General features: G+C 43.3%; 1 protein-coding gene and 1 pseudogene across 1 annotated transcript; both read left to right on the top strand.

The window, feature by feature from the left end:
- Positions 1–3,531: 3,531 nt before the first annotated feature.
- LOC142003285 (olfactory receptor 51G2-like) lies at positions 3,532–4,467 on the top strand. The gene has a single exon (XM_074980095.1). It carries the CDS (start codon positions 3,532–3,534, stop codon positions 4,465–4,467), a length of 936 nt encoding a protein of 311 aa, XP_074836196.1.
- Positions 4,468–6,069: 1,602 nt separating this feature from the next.
- Positions 6,070–12,017, top strand: LOC142007685 (olfactory receptor 51G2-like; annotated as a pseudogene).
- The last annotated feature ends 2,638 nt before the right edge of the window (positions 12,018–14,655 follow it).

Raw genomic sequence — 14,655 nt, 5'->3', positions numbered from 1 at the left:
ACGGCCTTCAAAATTCCCCAGTGGTGTCTGTGCCCATCATCCTGAAGAGTTCCTCAGCATATGAATTCAGCGATGTGGATATATCTGGTCTCTTGACCTTCTCGAGGTGGTTACTGAGCGGTGGCTTTTCTTGATCTGTTTCTTTTCTCCTCCTTCTTTTCCAGGAGCCTGTTGTTAAGCTACACTAGTATCACCTTTTCTATATATTCCAATATTTCCAGTGCCTTTTCCATATTCGAGGTCAGGGGTTGGCAATTAAAAGACCAAGGAAATACTTTTTTGTTTTCCAATTCAGGAAAAAAAAAAACAGTAGCTGAAGAGCTGCAATGCACGTGAATACAAGACAGTTCTTAATAAATAATGTCAAACCATATTTTTTGTAACCCCTATTCTAAGAATGGAGCACACGATGATTTGTAATGAGATTCATATTTACTGCAGGACGTTCACAACATTTGAAAAATTCTCTTGAGGTTGCATTTAAATGTTGTTGGAGAATTTTTCATTACAAATGAGACATAAAGGGAGCCCAGATGAATGCGATTCAAAGGCGAAGGAGTGGATCCATTGCATTTGAAATTCTGTTTTCAGCTTCGATTTTCCTCTTTTTTGAAGCCATTCTTACCCTGGTTTAATTATGTCAACATTTTCCACTTTTAATTTCTTTTTTTTTTCTTTCTTAAAATGTGTGTTGCCCAGTACAGTACTTTTTGTAACCTCTATTTTAAGAATGGAACACGCAATGATTTGTAATCAGATACATGTTTACTGCAGGACATTCACAACATTTGAACAAATTCTCTTGAGGGTGCATTTTTGAGACATTAAATTGCATTGCCCAGATGAATGCAATTCAAAGGTGAAGAAGTGGATCCATTGCATTTGAAATTCTGTTTTCAGCTTCAATTTTCCTCTTTTTTGAAGCCATTCTAACCCCGCTTTAATTTTGTTAATTTTTTTTCACTTTATTTTTTTTTTTCATTCTTAAAATGTGTGTTGCCCTTTACACGAAGAATGCTGTGGACATTCCTTTTCAAAATCAAGACTTTATTAGCAACTTGCTCAAAACACAGATACATATCACATCCCAAAATGCACAGCACATATTAAAGGGGGAGTTGCCCAATGTTTTGAGATAACATATTGTTTGCTATTTAGATATGAGCTCCTCATTTTTGGGGCTTTCAGATTTTCACCATTTATCAAAAATAGTCAGAAGTGTTTTTTTGTTTTTGTTTTTATGTTTGTTTGTTTACTTTGCAATTATAGCATTGGGAGCCACAAAGAAGTCCTTAAAAAGCCACATGTGGCTCCACAGATGCTGGTTGAAGAGCTGTGTTCCAGGTATTATATGAATGGAATACACAAGCAGTCTGAGTGAGAGAGATCAATAGATTACTTCCAGGTGTGAAATCCACTGCCTTTCCCATGAATACTGAGGAATTTGACTTTCAAGTCTGCTTCCTGTAAACCCTCAGCCTTCCTCAGTAGCAGGGGTACTACACTGCAGAAACAGAGGAGCCACGAGAGTTTTGCGTGCTGACAGGAGGATTGACTGAGGGCAGGGATGATGCAATCATTTCAGGTTCTGAGGAAATCCAGGTAACAGACGTGCCTTTTAAATTTCACTCTAACCAAAGAAATCTCCTCTGAATGAATATCAGAGGGGAAAAAATATGTGAAGGTGTGAGCCAAAGTACAGATGGTGTATATGTGATGCTAAAACTTTTTCTTGTTATACAAATATTACAGATTAAACCTTAAGGGGAAGAATGTATGTTGAAAGCCAGCGGTAGAGCCCTACAGAATGTCCACAGGACGTACCAGTGAGAAATTTACTGATTTGTGGCAAGTATGAGAAATCCTTTCAGGAGTTGAGAATTATAGAATCACAGAATGAGAAAATGAGTGTTGGAAGAGACCTCAGGAGGTGTTCTGGTCCAGTACCAATTAAATCATCCCAGCCAGGACTTTGGAAAGCCAGGACATAAAGACTTCTAAGGGTAGAGATAGCACACTTCCTTAGCTAACTCAGTCTGTAGCTTCACTACCCCAAAGGTATTGTGCTATTAACTCTTTTCCAGTAAAGAGGTTTATCATATTATCTCCTGGTAGCTGACCAGAAAATGTTCTGAACACTTGCATTCACTTGGAAATGGGAATATTTGGGAGATGTCTCAATCGAATATGAGGAATAAGTATTTCACTAGGAAGGTGGTGAACCACTTCAATGTGTTACCTAGGGAGGTGGTAGAATCTCCATCCCTGGAGGCTTTTAAATCCTGGCTTGATAAAGCCCTGGCTGGGATGATTTAGTAGGGTTGATCCTGCTTTTTGTAGGGGATGGGACCTGAAGGCCTCCTGTGGTCTGTTCCAGCCCTTTTATTTTATGATTCAGTGTTCTGCATTCAATCACTCTGCAAGGCTATTGCAAGGTTTCATGAAAGAACAAACCTTCTGATCTGTGATATAGCAAGAAGTCAAGTTGAGGTTCAGGAAAGGGAAATGTAGCAGAGGTTCTAAGTAATTTATGCCCATTACCTATTATGTGAACATTGCACAAAGAAAGTACACCCTTAAAGCAACCTGACAGATGGTCACATTCTCTGGGTTCAGTCCTTATTGGCCAGGCAAAGAACTTCAGCTTCTCTTGAACAGATTCTTGGGTTTCAGATTATATCACCAAGAGCATTTGGTAAGGGAACATTACCAGAATCTGGTCCTAATCAAATTTGCACATGTAAAACTGGAGGGAAACTATTGAAGTAAATATAGTTGATTTAGGAATGCAGCCCTAAAATTTTGTCTCATGTGCTTCAAAGAGGGAATGGAATCATTTGAACATTTACAATTAGAGAAAATAAAACTCATATATACAATGAAACCATAAATCATGTTTATAAGCACAGATTCAACACAGCACAGATAAATACGGTGACCATTTTCACCATCCATTTACTTTCTGATTATACATGCATGATGCAATTTGCAACACTAAAGCTGTGGGAAGTTCACAATTTTAAAATCACACAGTGCTGAAGTAGGCTGCAGAATTCACACCTACAAAATGTAAATGGGACATAGCTTAGTAGCATTCAGGGGTGGGCTGGTTGTTTGAAGGGTAACCAGTAAATCAAAACATAATAGTGAGGACTGTTTCTGAAAAAGTCCTGGAAGGATCCTAAGCAATCCTGAATTATGCCGTACAATATACCTCATAAGTGTGTCTCAGGGGAATCTTTCCCTTGGAGCAGGTTGTCTCCTTGCAGCTATTCCAGGGTTTCTTTCATATGCCTCTGAACCATCTGGACCTGGCCATTGACTACTGGGTTTGATGGACTACAGGTCTGATCCAGTCTGGCAGAGCCTGTCTTCCTATTTCTGGTCTAAATCCAAGACTGCATTTTTGCTGAAATTCCTTGTGCTCCTGGAAGAATTGTCAAATGTTTCTCCCTAAAAGTCATCTAGTCTTCTGTTATTTTTCATTTTAGGAAAGAAAGTTCAAAATTCCTTCGAACTGCTCAGTCTATTATGTCAGTTGGCAATGACACCAAATTCAAATCTTCAGTGTTCCTTCTCACAGGGATACCTGGGCAGGAAGATATCCATCTCTGGATCTCAGTCCCCTTCTGCTTCATATATGTTATTTCAATAATAGGAAACTCAGTTATTCTGTTCATTATAAAAAGAGATCCAAGCCTGCATGAGCCCATGTATGTTTTCCTTTCCATGTTGGCCCTCACAGACCTTGGCTTATTGACATCCACCATGCCGACAATACTGGGCACATTCTTGTTTAACTTTAGGGAGATCAGCTTCCAGGCTTGTTTTGCCCAGCTGTACTTCATCCACTCGCTTTCATTAATTGAGTCCTCTGTGCTCTTGTTGATGGCCTTTGACCGCTTTGTTGCGATCCGCGACCCTCTGAGATATGCTTCCATCTTAACTTTACCAAGAATAGCCAAAATGGGGCTGGTGTGTGTGCTAAGGGGGCTGGTTTTAATATTCCCATTCCCCTTTCTCCTGAAACGGTTCCGATACTGTCGAGACAATATCCTCTCCCATTCCTACTGCCTGCATCAGGATGTCATGAAGCTGGCTTGTGCGGACATCACAGTCAACAACATCTATGGCATGTTGACTGCACTCTTCACATTTGGGATGGACTCCCTGCTCATTTTCGTCTCTTATATGATGATCCTGAAAACAGTGCTGAGTGTTGCATCCCCCACAGAGAGCCTCAGGGCCCTGAACACCTGCGTCTCCCACCTCTGTGCCGTCCTGCTCTTCTATATACCAGACATTGGCCTGGCCGTAACACACAGATTCGGCAACAGCTCTTCTCTCTTTCTACAGGTTCTCATGGGCTACATCTACCTGCTGGCCCCCCCTTTGATAAATCCAATTGTGTACAGTGTGAAAAGCAAACACCTTCGTGCGAGGATAGTCAGGGTGTTCATCAAGTGAAGGCTCAGTTCATCACCTGGCCCCAAAGCCAGAGACATGGGAGAGGAAAAACACCATTGACAGTCAGGGCCACCTATGCTGTCCTGGACCATTTCCCCTGAAGCTACTCCTTTTCTCCCATTTCTTCAGCCAACACCCCACCTAAACTATTTCATGTTACCCAGACTCCGCCTCCTCTCCAGGCTAGAAGACAGAGTTGTGATGCAATTCAAGATGCCCAGAGAGCCAGCTTCACCATGAGGAGCCCCAGAATCTACATATTTTGCCCTTCCCTCATGCTATACAGCCCAGGGAAGGTGGAGTGTCAGGGTCACCCCACATCAGTCTGGGTCAGAGCAGAGTTTCTTAACATGGTCCAACCCCGGCTTGACTGGGAAGCAAAGCATTAGAGAAAGCTGTGGAATATGGGGCAGGGCTTAGTGGGAAGAGTAGTGATATAGGATAGGGCTTCAGAAAAAGGTGAGTAGGGGGTTAGTCAGGCCTGGCAAGGAAGACAATGAGGTGTTCCCATTTAAGGGAGGATATGCTGAAGGGTGGAAGAACCTGTGTTCTGGATAAATCTGAATCAGTATGACTTCACAGTGGCAGTGCATCTGTCCTTGGGCATTTGGCCAGAGAGTGTGGTGCTCTTGGAAGCTGTTATCAATTGTCTATATCAGCCCTGGCTCTAACCTGCTCTGAACTCCACTTCAGTAGACTGAGAAGAGGTCAGTGAATTTAACCACTTTAACTAGCAGCTGACCATCCCCAACCTCTGTAGCACAGCGAGGTGCTCCGCTGGAGCAGCATCAAATTTAGCCAGTCCTGTCACCATTCACAGGTCTGGAAGTCTGGTCTCCTGGTCCAGGCATTTTCTGGAGCTCAACACAGCTGGGTTTGGTTCCTTTCCTGTGTGTGACCATTGGCAAGGCCTTAGCTGTCTGTGAGACTCCATACAGGCAGATAATAGCATTTGTGTAACTTGTAGCAGTGGTGGGAGGATAAATGACTTCAAGGTGCTGAGATATTCTGAGACACAAAGATGTGAGCTGTTTCAGGGTTCCACAGAGCAACACCTCATTTGTCTGCCTACAACGTTTGTATCTGTCAATACAGTTTAAATGCTTGTTAATTCTGTTCTGCTTACTGCTTTATCCTTTAAATAGCACAGAAGACACAGCAGTGTAAGCAACAAGAAGACAAAACAGCATAGGCCAAAACCCACAAAGATAAAACACAACCAGCATCATGAAAGCAGGTTCATGGTCTGAATTGCTTTTTGCTGGCACCAGCTTTTCCTAAGGTTCCTAAGGACAAAATGTCATTTTACTACCTTTTATGGGAGGCAGATAATTCCTAAAAATGCTCTTTTTTACAAATATCCTCTCTGATCTCAGAAAAAATAAATTATGCCCCTCCCTGCATTTTCCTGTCTTTTTGTTCTATCGGCAGTCCAGGTTTCAATGGCTTCTACTGTGAATTGTCCCACTTCTGAGTTATTAAATTCATGAGCTGGAGTACCTACAGCAGACCTGGTTCTTAACAGTTTCAGTGCAAAGCTTTCGGTTTATTCACAGGTGAGAGTAGAAAAGCATTACTGCTATATTTTTTTCTAAGCAAGAGATGTATTTCCAGTTATCATTGCTGGCACCTTCAAGGGTATTTTCTCCCAAAATTGTTACTGAGTTGATCATTAACATTGAACTTATCCCAGCGTTTAATATTTCAAATCTCAGGCCTCATTGGGCTCTAGGCCCAACCAGGCTGGAGCCGTGATAGAGGAGAGAAGAAAGGGTGCAGGTTGGGTGCACTACAGGGATGGGACCTGCTGTGGCTGGTGTTTGACCCTAGGGATGGCCTTAGTTACTTGTATCGGGCAGAAAAACTCTGCCAGGTTTTTCTTCTTTGAATAGAAGTTTCCAGCAAGGGAACCTCCACAATAAAGTCATTATTCTAAAACAAAACAAAACAAAACCAATTCATCTTAAACCTATCAAAAAGGAGTTTCACAACACAATTGTGTTGGTTCAGGTCCTTAAAACTTTACCTAGTCATGAAATATATTTAAACACAAAGAGAGGAATGTAGATGTGCCCATAACCCTTCTGTCAGGTGGAATCATCAGGAAACAGAGCCACTGGGGAAGCATAGTCCAGGGTTGTGAGCTCAATCCTTGAGGAGGTCCCTAAGGGATGGAGGGAAAGAGATGTTAGGGATGGTGCTTGGTCATGCTGAGAGGGCAGGGTACTGGGCTAGATGACCTCCCGAGGTCCCTTCCAGTTCTAGATTATCTAGGGCTTCCTGTTCATCCATTAGCTGACAAATTTAGCAAAGCAGGAGCAAACTTCATTTCATTGACACACCCAGAGTTTCTCTCTCATACCATCTAGCTGTAATAGAAGCACTCCTTCACGTCTTTCTGACTATACAGACATTCTCATTTTGTTAAAATCCCTTGCACTGCTCTAATAATTTTACATAGATAATGTTCACTTTCGCACATTTGGGGGTAGTTAAATTCCAATAACTTCCCTGTCCATTTAGCAAATGTGATTAATTTGTTTATAGTCAATTGATCTAAATAAGATTGTTTCTTGGCCTGGAATATTTAACAACATTCCTTTAGGAAAAGGCCCTTTTTTCCCCATCAGAAGGGCTGCAAAGAAACCAAGAACGATCTGCCTAACACACTTTTCCTTCTTGAGATTTTCACAATGTGCAAATGCTCAGTTGCCTCCAGCCTGTACAGAGATAATTCCTCACTTGTTTCTCCTTGTGCTACTTATTTCTCTTGGAAAAGGACACAGTCATTGGCTCAGATATTATTCCAAGTTGTGACAATGCATTCCATAAGCTTTGGGAAGAGTAATAGGACCTCATTTTGGGAGAGTTCTTCCATGTAATTAGAGTCATTGTTTATTTAGTAAACATAGCTTTGATTATTTGCTTTGTATTATTTATTTAGTATCATAGTGGAAAGCCAACAGACCCTGGTCACTGGAAGAAGGGAATTAACCTGTGACCTTAGATGTGAAAGCCATATGCCCATACTGCACAAGCTAAAAACCATCTGTCTCTCAGCTAAGACAGTGGAACAGACTTCGCTATTCTTTGTTTATGGTCTCAGTGCCTCTGGGGTTACATACTTCTCTCGTCTGAGGAAACACATCCCGAGTTTCTGATACCTTTCAGAGATTCATCCTGGATGAACCACCCCCCACCTCACCCCGTCCTTGCAAGGCTGACAAACCCAGGTCATTGGTAGGAGGGAATGAATGAGTAAATTTAGGAACTAAATCTATGGTCCTCTACAGCATAAGCTAAAAGTTCATGAAACTAAGTTTAGCGGTCTGCAATTCCCAGAGATGTCCTCATTTCCCTTTTTATGGAGGAGCATGACAATTGCCCCTTTCCAGTCTTCTGGAATCTCCCATATTTCATGAATTTTTAATGATAATAACTAAGAGCTTAGATATCTCCTCAGTCAGCTCTTTGAGTATTTTCTCATTCCCCTTTATGCATCCAGCTAGACGGGGATCTTCTTGTGCCTTTGACTTTCTAGTGTTTCTCTTAATGGAGTTATTTGATTTTATTCATTCTTTGTAATTTGACCAAGTTTCCACTTTTTGTAGGACATTTTTTTGATTAGTAGATTATGCAAGATGTCCCTATTAAACCTGGGTGACCTCTTGTAATCCTACTTATCTTTCCTACATAGTAGAGTATATTGTTCTTGTGCCCTTAATAACACCTTTTCAGAACACTGTCTAAATACTTCCAAGGGTCTTCATTGCTTTTTCCTGTTTGACTTTCTTCCCTTGGGATTTTATTTACCAATTACCTGAGTTTCCAAAAATCTGCCTTCTTGAAATCCATTCTCTTTATTTTGCTGTTTTCCCTCCTAACATTTTTTTTGAATCATGAACTTTATCATTTCCTGAAGATTTTCACTTAAGCCGCCTTCCACTTTCTAATTCAAAACTAGTTCTTCCATATTTGTCAAAATCAAATGTAGAACAGAAATCAAGAACAAAATCAAATCAAGAAATAATAATAATAATAATAATAATAATAATAACAATAATAACAATAATAATGTCTCCACAATATTCCATGAACTTGTTGAATAATCTGTGTCCTGCTGTGTTATTTTCCCAATGCATGTCTGGGTGGTTGAAGTCCCCCATGAACACCAAGTTCTGGGCTTTGACTGATTTTATTAGTTGATTAAAGGAAGCCTCATCCACATCTTCTTCCTAGTTTGATGTAGTAGATCCCTACTATGACATCTCCATTATTTTGTGCCACATTCATTCTTACCCAGAGGCTCGCAACAAGTCAAACTTTTACTTCCACCTCAAGCTCAGACCAAGTGTCAAGGTGACCCAGGATAGCAGAGAAGGGAGGCCGAGAGGTGTCTCAGCACCTCAGATGACATTCCAGGGGTCCCAAACCCTTCACATAAGTATTGTCCCAGTGATCTGAACTCCCTGTGACTGTAATTCCTCCTTTCCTTCCTTACTCCTGCCACTGTACCACACAGGGCTCCTAACTTTTTAGCCAATCTCGTTCTCTGTGACCTGCCTGTTTGGCTGGCCCTGATCCAGCTATTCATGCTAAACTAGGTGCATGTGTTAGTCAACTAATCATTTAGCAAGGATGTTGGCTTCATAACAATCCCCTACATCTTCTACTTATTCTGGTTCCTTTTTTGTTGCTGTTCCTTTTGTTTTTAGTTGGCTTGTAACTTGACAAATATCTACAGACCCTTGCACGGGGAGAGGATGCAGATCCTGTGAGGGTGAAGAACAGCTTGTCAGAAAATCCATCTCTCTGGGGTCAGTCAGTGCTGGCCAGGTAAAGCACTTCAGTTTCTCTTGGCAGGCTGGATGCTTGAGGATCAGAGAGTATCACTGGGAGCATTTAGTAAGGGAAAGTTCACGAAGCCCGGATCTGATTGAATTTATACCAGGAGACATGGAGCAAGAGTGTTGATGTTACTTATTCAGTTCAGAATGTGGTCTAAGAATTTACCACATGTATTACAAAAAGGAAATGGCATAATTTGCCTTCTCGGGAGTGGAAAAACTATATATGATGAATAGATAGATAGATAGATAGATAGATATGAAAAATGTTTGTAAATGTCTTCCAAACAGAACAGATAACTACAATAGCATCTTTCACCATACACATTGCATGTGTTTATATACCCGTCATGATACAATGGGCCACGCTCAGAAGCGAAGGGTCATAATGGGTATCTGTGAGAAAGATACAATTGTAAAATTGCACAATGCTCAATTAGGCTGTGAAAAGTCAAACACAAAAGATACCTGGGAAGGAAGCCATCCATCCCTGGATCTCTGTCCCATTCTGTTTAAAATATGTTATTTCGATAATAGAAAGTGCTGTCATTATATTCTTAATAAAAACAAATCAAAGACTCCACGAGCCCCTGTACATTTTCCTTTCCACGTTGGCCATCACAGACCTTGGCTTATTAATATCCACCATGCCGACAATACTGGAAATATTCTTGTTTAACTCTAGGGAGATTAGCCTTGATACTTGTTTTACCCAGCTGTTCTTTATCCACTTTCATGCAAAAATTGAATCCTCCATGCTCTTGTTGATGACTTTTGACCTTTATGTTGCAATCTTTGACCCGCTGAGATATACATCCATCTTAACCCTGCCAAGAGTAGCGAAATTGGGACTGGTATTTATGCTAGGAGGGGTGGCTGTAGCACTCCCATTCCCTTTAAACGGTTCCCATACTGTTGAGCCAATGTCCTCTCCCATTCCTACTGCCTGCAACAGGATGTCATGAAGCTGGCTTGTTCAGACATCACAGTCAACATCATCTATGGCAAGTTTACTACAATCTTCACGTTGGGGGTGGTCTCGTTGCTCATTTTCCTGTCTTATGTGATGATCCTCAAAACAGTGCTGAGCATTGCATCCCACACAGAAGCCGCGTCTACACATGCTGGCTACTTCGAAGTAGCCGCTCCAACTTCAAAATAGCCCCCGCCACGTCTACACATGGCGAGCGCTATTTTGAAGTTGAAATCGACATAAGGCAGTGAGACGTCGAAGTCGCTATCCTCATGAGGAGATGGGAATAGCACCCTACTTTGACGTTGAATGTCGAACTAGGGCACGTGTAGACGATACGCGTCCCACAACCTCAAAATAGCGGGGTCCGCCATGCTGGCCATCAGCTGAGGGGTTGAGAGATGCTCTCTCCAGCCCCTGCAGGGCTCTATGGTCACTGTGTGCAGCAGCCCTTAGCCCAGGGCTTCTGGCTGCTTCTGCTGCAGCTGGGGATCTATGCTGCATGCACAGGGTCTGCAACCAGTTGTCAGCTCTGTGGATCTTGTGCTGTTTATAAAACTATGGTACGCCCACATCTTGAGTACTGTGTGCAGATGTGGTCTCCTCAACTCAAAAAAGATATATTGACATTAGAAAAGGTTCAGAAAAGGGTGACTAAGATGATTAGGGGTTTGGAACGGGTCCCATATGGGGAGAGGCTAGAGAGACTGGGACTTTTCAGTCTGGAAAAGAGGTGATTGAGGGGCGATATGATAGAGGTATATAAAATCATGAATGGTGTGGAGAAAGTAAATATAGAAAAAATATTTACCTTTTCCCATAATACAAGAACTAGGGGACACCAAATGAAATTGATGGGTAGTAGGTTCAAAACTAATAAAAGGAAATTTTTCTTCACACAGCGTACAGTCAACCTGTGGAACTCCTTGCCGGAGGAGGCTGTGAAGGCCAGGACTCTATTAGGGTTTAAAAAAGAGCTCGATAAATTTTTGCAGGTGAGGTCCATAAATGGCTATTAGCCAGGGGTAAAGTATGGTGCCCTAGCCTTCAGTACAAGGGCAGGAGATGGATGGCAGGAGATAAATCGCTTGATGATTGTCTTCTGTTCTCCTTCTCTGGGGCACCTGGCATTGGCCACTGTCGGCAGACGGGATACTGGGCTGGATGGACCTTTGGTCTGACCCAGTATGGCTGTTCTTATGTTCTTATGTAAGTGTGTCTGGGAGGGGCCCTTTAAGGGAGCGGCTTGCTGTTGAGTCCGCCCTGTGACCCTGTCTGCAGTTGTTCCTTATTTTGATGTGGGCCGCTTTGGTGTGTAGACACTCCCCTGCAGCGCCTACTTCAATATAGTGCTGCCCAACGTCGACGTTGAACATCGACGGCACCAGCCCTGGAGGACGTGTAGACGTTAGTCATCGAAATATCTTATTTCGATGTCGCTACATTGAAATAAGCTATTTCGATGTAGCGTGCATGTGTAGACGTAGCCAGAGAGCCTCAGAGCCCTGAACACCTGCGTCTCCCACCTCTGTGCCGTCCTGCTCTTCTACATACCAGATATTGGCCTGGCTGTTATACACAGATTTGGGAATAGCTCTTTTCCCTCGCTTCAGATTTTCCTGGGCTATGTCTACCTACTGGTTCCACCCTTGATGAACCCCATTGTTTACAGTGTGAAAAGCAAACCGAGCTCCAGAATTGGTGACACAGAAGACAAAAAACACTTGTGATGGCCACAACCATATATTCCATTCTGGATACTTTACTCAGAGGCTCCTCCCTTTCTTCATCTCTTCACTCAAGGCTGTCCCTCTACTATTCGGCTTTAACTAAGGCTATGTCTACTCTATGAGATAGTATCAATTTTAAGTCATTATTCCGATTTTACCAAGCTCCTGTCTTCACTGAAAATTCAATGAGCTCAATTTTTGCTGCACTAAAATGGACATAATATTGATGTCATAACAGTTTAGTAATCTGATGGGGGTAGCGTTCAGTTCAAATTTCAGATTCCGATGAAGTGTACTGAGGAGGTACCATGTCTTTAAACTGAATCCATTAGCCTGCAGTGATGTCCCATATGTGCCCCACAATGCCCACAGTTCTTTGCTTTGCCCCCATCCAGCTCCTCTGCTCTCAGGAGTGGATGCATTAGGCAACAGGTGTACAGTTTCAATTTGGCACCAGGAAGCCCATGAGTGTAGGATCATGAAAGGCTGAAAATTTTTCTTTCTCTTTCTTTGCTAGTAGCACAGCTGTGGGTTCTGCAGTTCTGTGCCTACCTCTGCTAATTACCATTTTTTTTCTTCGCTTCCTAGTACCAGCCGCTGCCCACCCTGAACCATGCGTCAGGTAGGCTGTGGGTGGCGGTCATGCTTGTATGATAGCACAACAAACTACTTTTCAGCCATTTACATGTCCTGCCCCACACCTCCCCTCTCTTCTCTCCCCAGGAGGTGCCACACATTCTGGAACTCTCCCTCACCCTCATCAGAGAGCAGCTAGTCTGTGGGTGGGGGTCTTGCTTTGACAAGAAACTTCTTTCCAGCCGCTTACATTGTGTCCTTACCCCCACCTCCCCCCCTTCGCTCCTCCCGGAGGTGCCACAGAGTCTGGAACTTTCTTGCACCCAGCTGCATCACGTGACTTGACACCGAAGTAATAAAAGGATGTGGTGCAGAAGCGGTGGCATCTTGCATTCAGTGAGGGTCCTGTAGCCAGCCAGGGGAAGTGTCCCTGGGTGGCCATGATTTTTGGACTACAGAAGAAAATATTTTGTCATTAGAGTGGTTGTCCTCTCAGATGAAGTTCTCAAATGGGCTTTATCCAAAGGCCAAAGGGCTGGCTATAGTCAGAGATTTTTTAGCCACCTGGGGGAAGTCTCCTTCGGCAGTCACCACTTTCAGGTCTGCCTGTTGTAGAATGTCGTTTAGCTGTGCTGGGGAAGTTTCCCTCGATGGTCATGATTTTCGGGGCTGGCTGTAGTAGGGGGTTTCTCAGCCACCCATGGGAAGTCTGTGTTGGTGGTTATGGTTGTTGGGTGCTGGCTGTAGTCTGGGGTCTTTTAGCCACATAGGGGAATTCTCTCTCAGTGGTCACAATTTTCAGAGCTGCCTGTAGCTGGGGATGTTTTAGCCTCCCCAAACCATAAAAGTTCCAAGTATTCATTGCAGCTTCAGTGTAGCACGTGTGTCCATATAAACAAACAGGTCTTCTTTGCCAGGAGATCATTCTTGCTCCACGAGTCCAGGAGTTTCTGCACCTGTCACCCAGTCCAGGAGGGACCTGCCTCTTGGTGCCCTGGCTGGCTCTTGGGCCTGTGAAACAAAATTATTGATCTGAGGATCTTCTTTGCCAGAAGGTCTAAATCAGGGTCCAAACCCGCAAAGATCCAGTGGTTTCACATCCCATTTGCAAAAACTGTTGGTTGGGAAACTCAAAATCATTTTTCTAATAACTCCTAAACACTTTACTACCTCTCCTTCCTCTCAGTTATAAAAAACACATCTCTTATCCAGGCAAGACAGCCCCATCTGGAAAAAGAGACATTTGTTTCACATAGCAGGGGAATGAGGGATATGAAATGTAGGAAATGTAATGTGGGAAGATATTGTCGGACACCCACATCCTCTTGCCTGGCAGTTTGTTTTCCCATGCTGCACCACTGAAAATAGCCAGAATGCTCCGGGGGTCAGGGAACTGTGGGATAGGTTCCCACAACACACTGCTGCAGCACTTAATTTAAGCTACTTGTGTGTGGGAGCACCAAGTCGATTTTGTGGGGAGCACGTGGGAATGTGAAGATGCTCAAAATCAAACTGATAAAATCCAACGTTAATAAATTGATTGTAATAAATTCAATTTTAGATCATAATGTAGATGCAGCTTGAGACTCTGGGCCATCGTTAGGGTGGCAACCAGAGGTGGGCCACGCTAACAGCCAGCCAGAGAGCCACAGCCACTGGCAGGAGCCCCACACTGTTGACATTTCCTCTCAGGAAGTGTGTCCCAAGAATAGTGGAGAACTGGTTGTTCCCCAGAGTAGCCTGGGCTGGAAGGCAGCTCTCACCATGCACTGACTCTGCCCTGGTTCCTCCCTGAAGTGTTCCTGACTGAGAGTCACTACTGGAAGGAGCTCAGAGGGAAGGTCTCTGTACATGCAGGGGTATCCCAGGCCTGAAGGAAGCTCCCTGGACTGGCATCTGTCTTCAGCCAAGCCCCGGACTGCTGTAAACTCCACTGGGATAGAGTGATTCAAATCCTTGTAATTGGCTCCCGGCCATCCTCAGTCTTTACAGCCAGGGGGAGTTCTGCTGGAACAGCAGAGAATCCAGGTGGGCCCCTCGCCACTTGGATGGCCAGAAGGTT

Source organism: Carettochelys insculpta, chromosome 1, assembly GCF_033958435.1.
Source record: "Carettochelys insculpta isolate YL-2023 chromosome 1, ASM3395843v1, whole genome shotgun sequence".
NCBI lineage: Eukaryota > Metazoa > Chordata > Testudines > Carettochelyidae > Carettochelys > Carettochelys insculpta.
The sequence above is the reverse complement of the archived record's forward strand: the minus strand, read 5'-3'. Positions and strand labels throughout refer to the sequence as shown.

Bases quoted from the DNA above. Each gene is read 5' to 3' on its own strand.
- LOC142003285 (XM_074980095.1), top strand. From the start codon at position 3,532: ATGTCAGTTGGCAATGACACCAAATTCAAATCTTCAGTGTTCCTTCTC.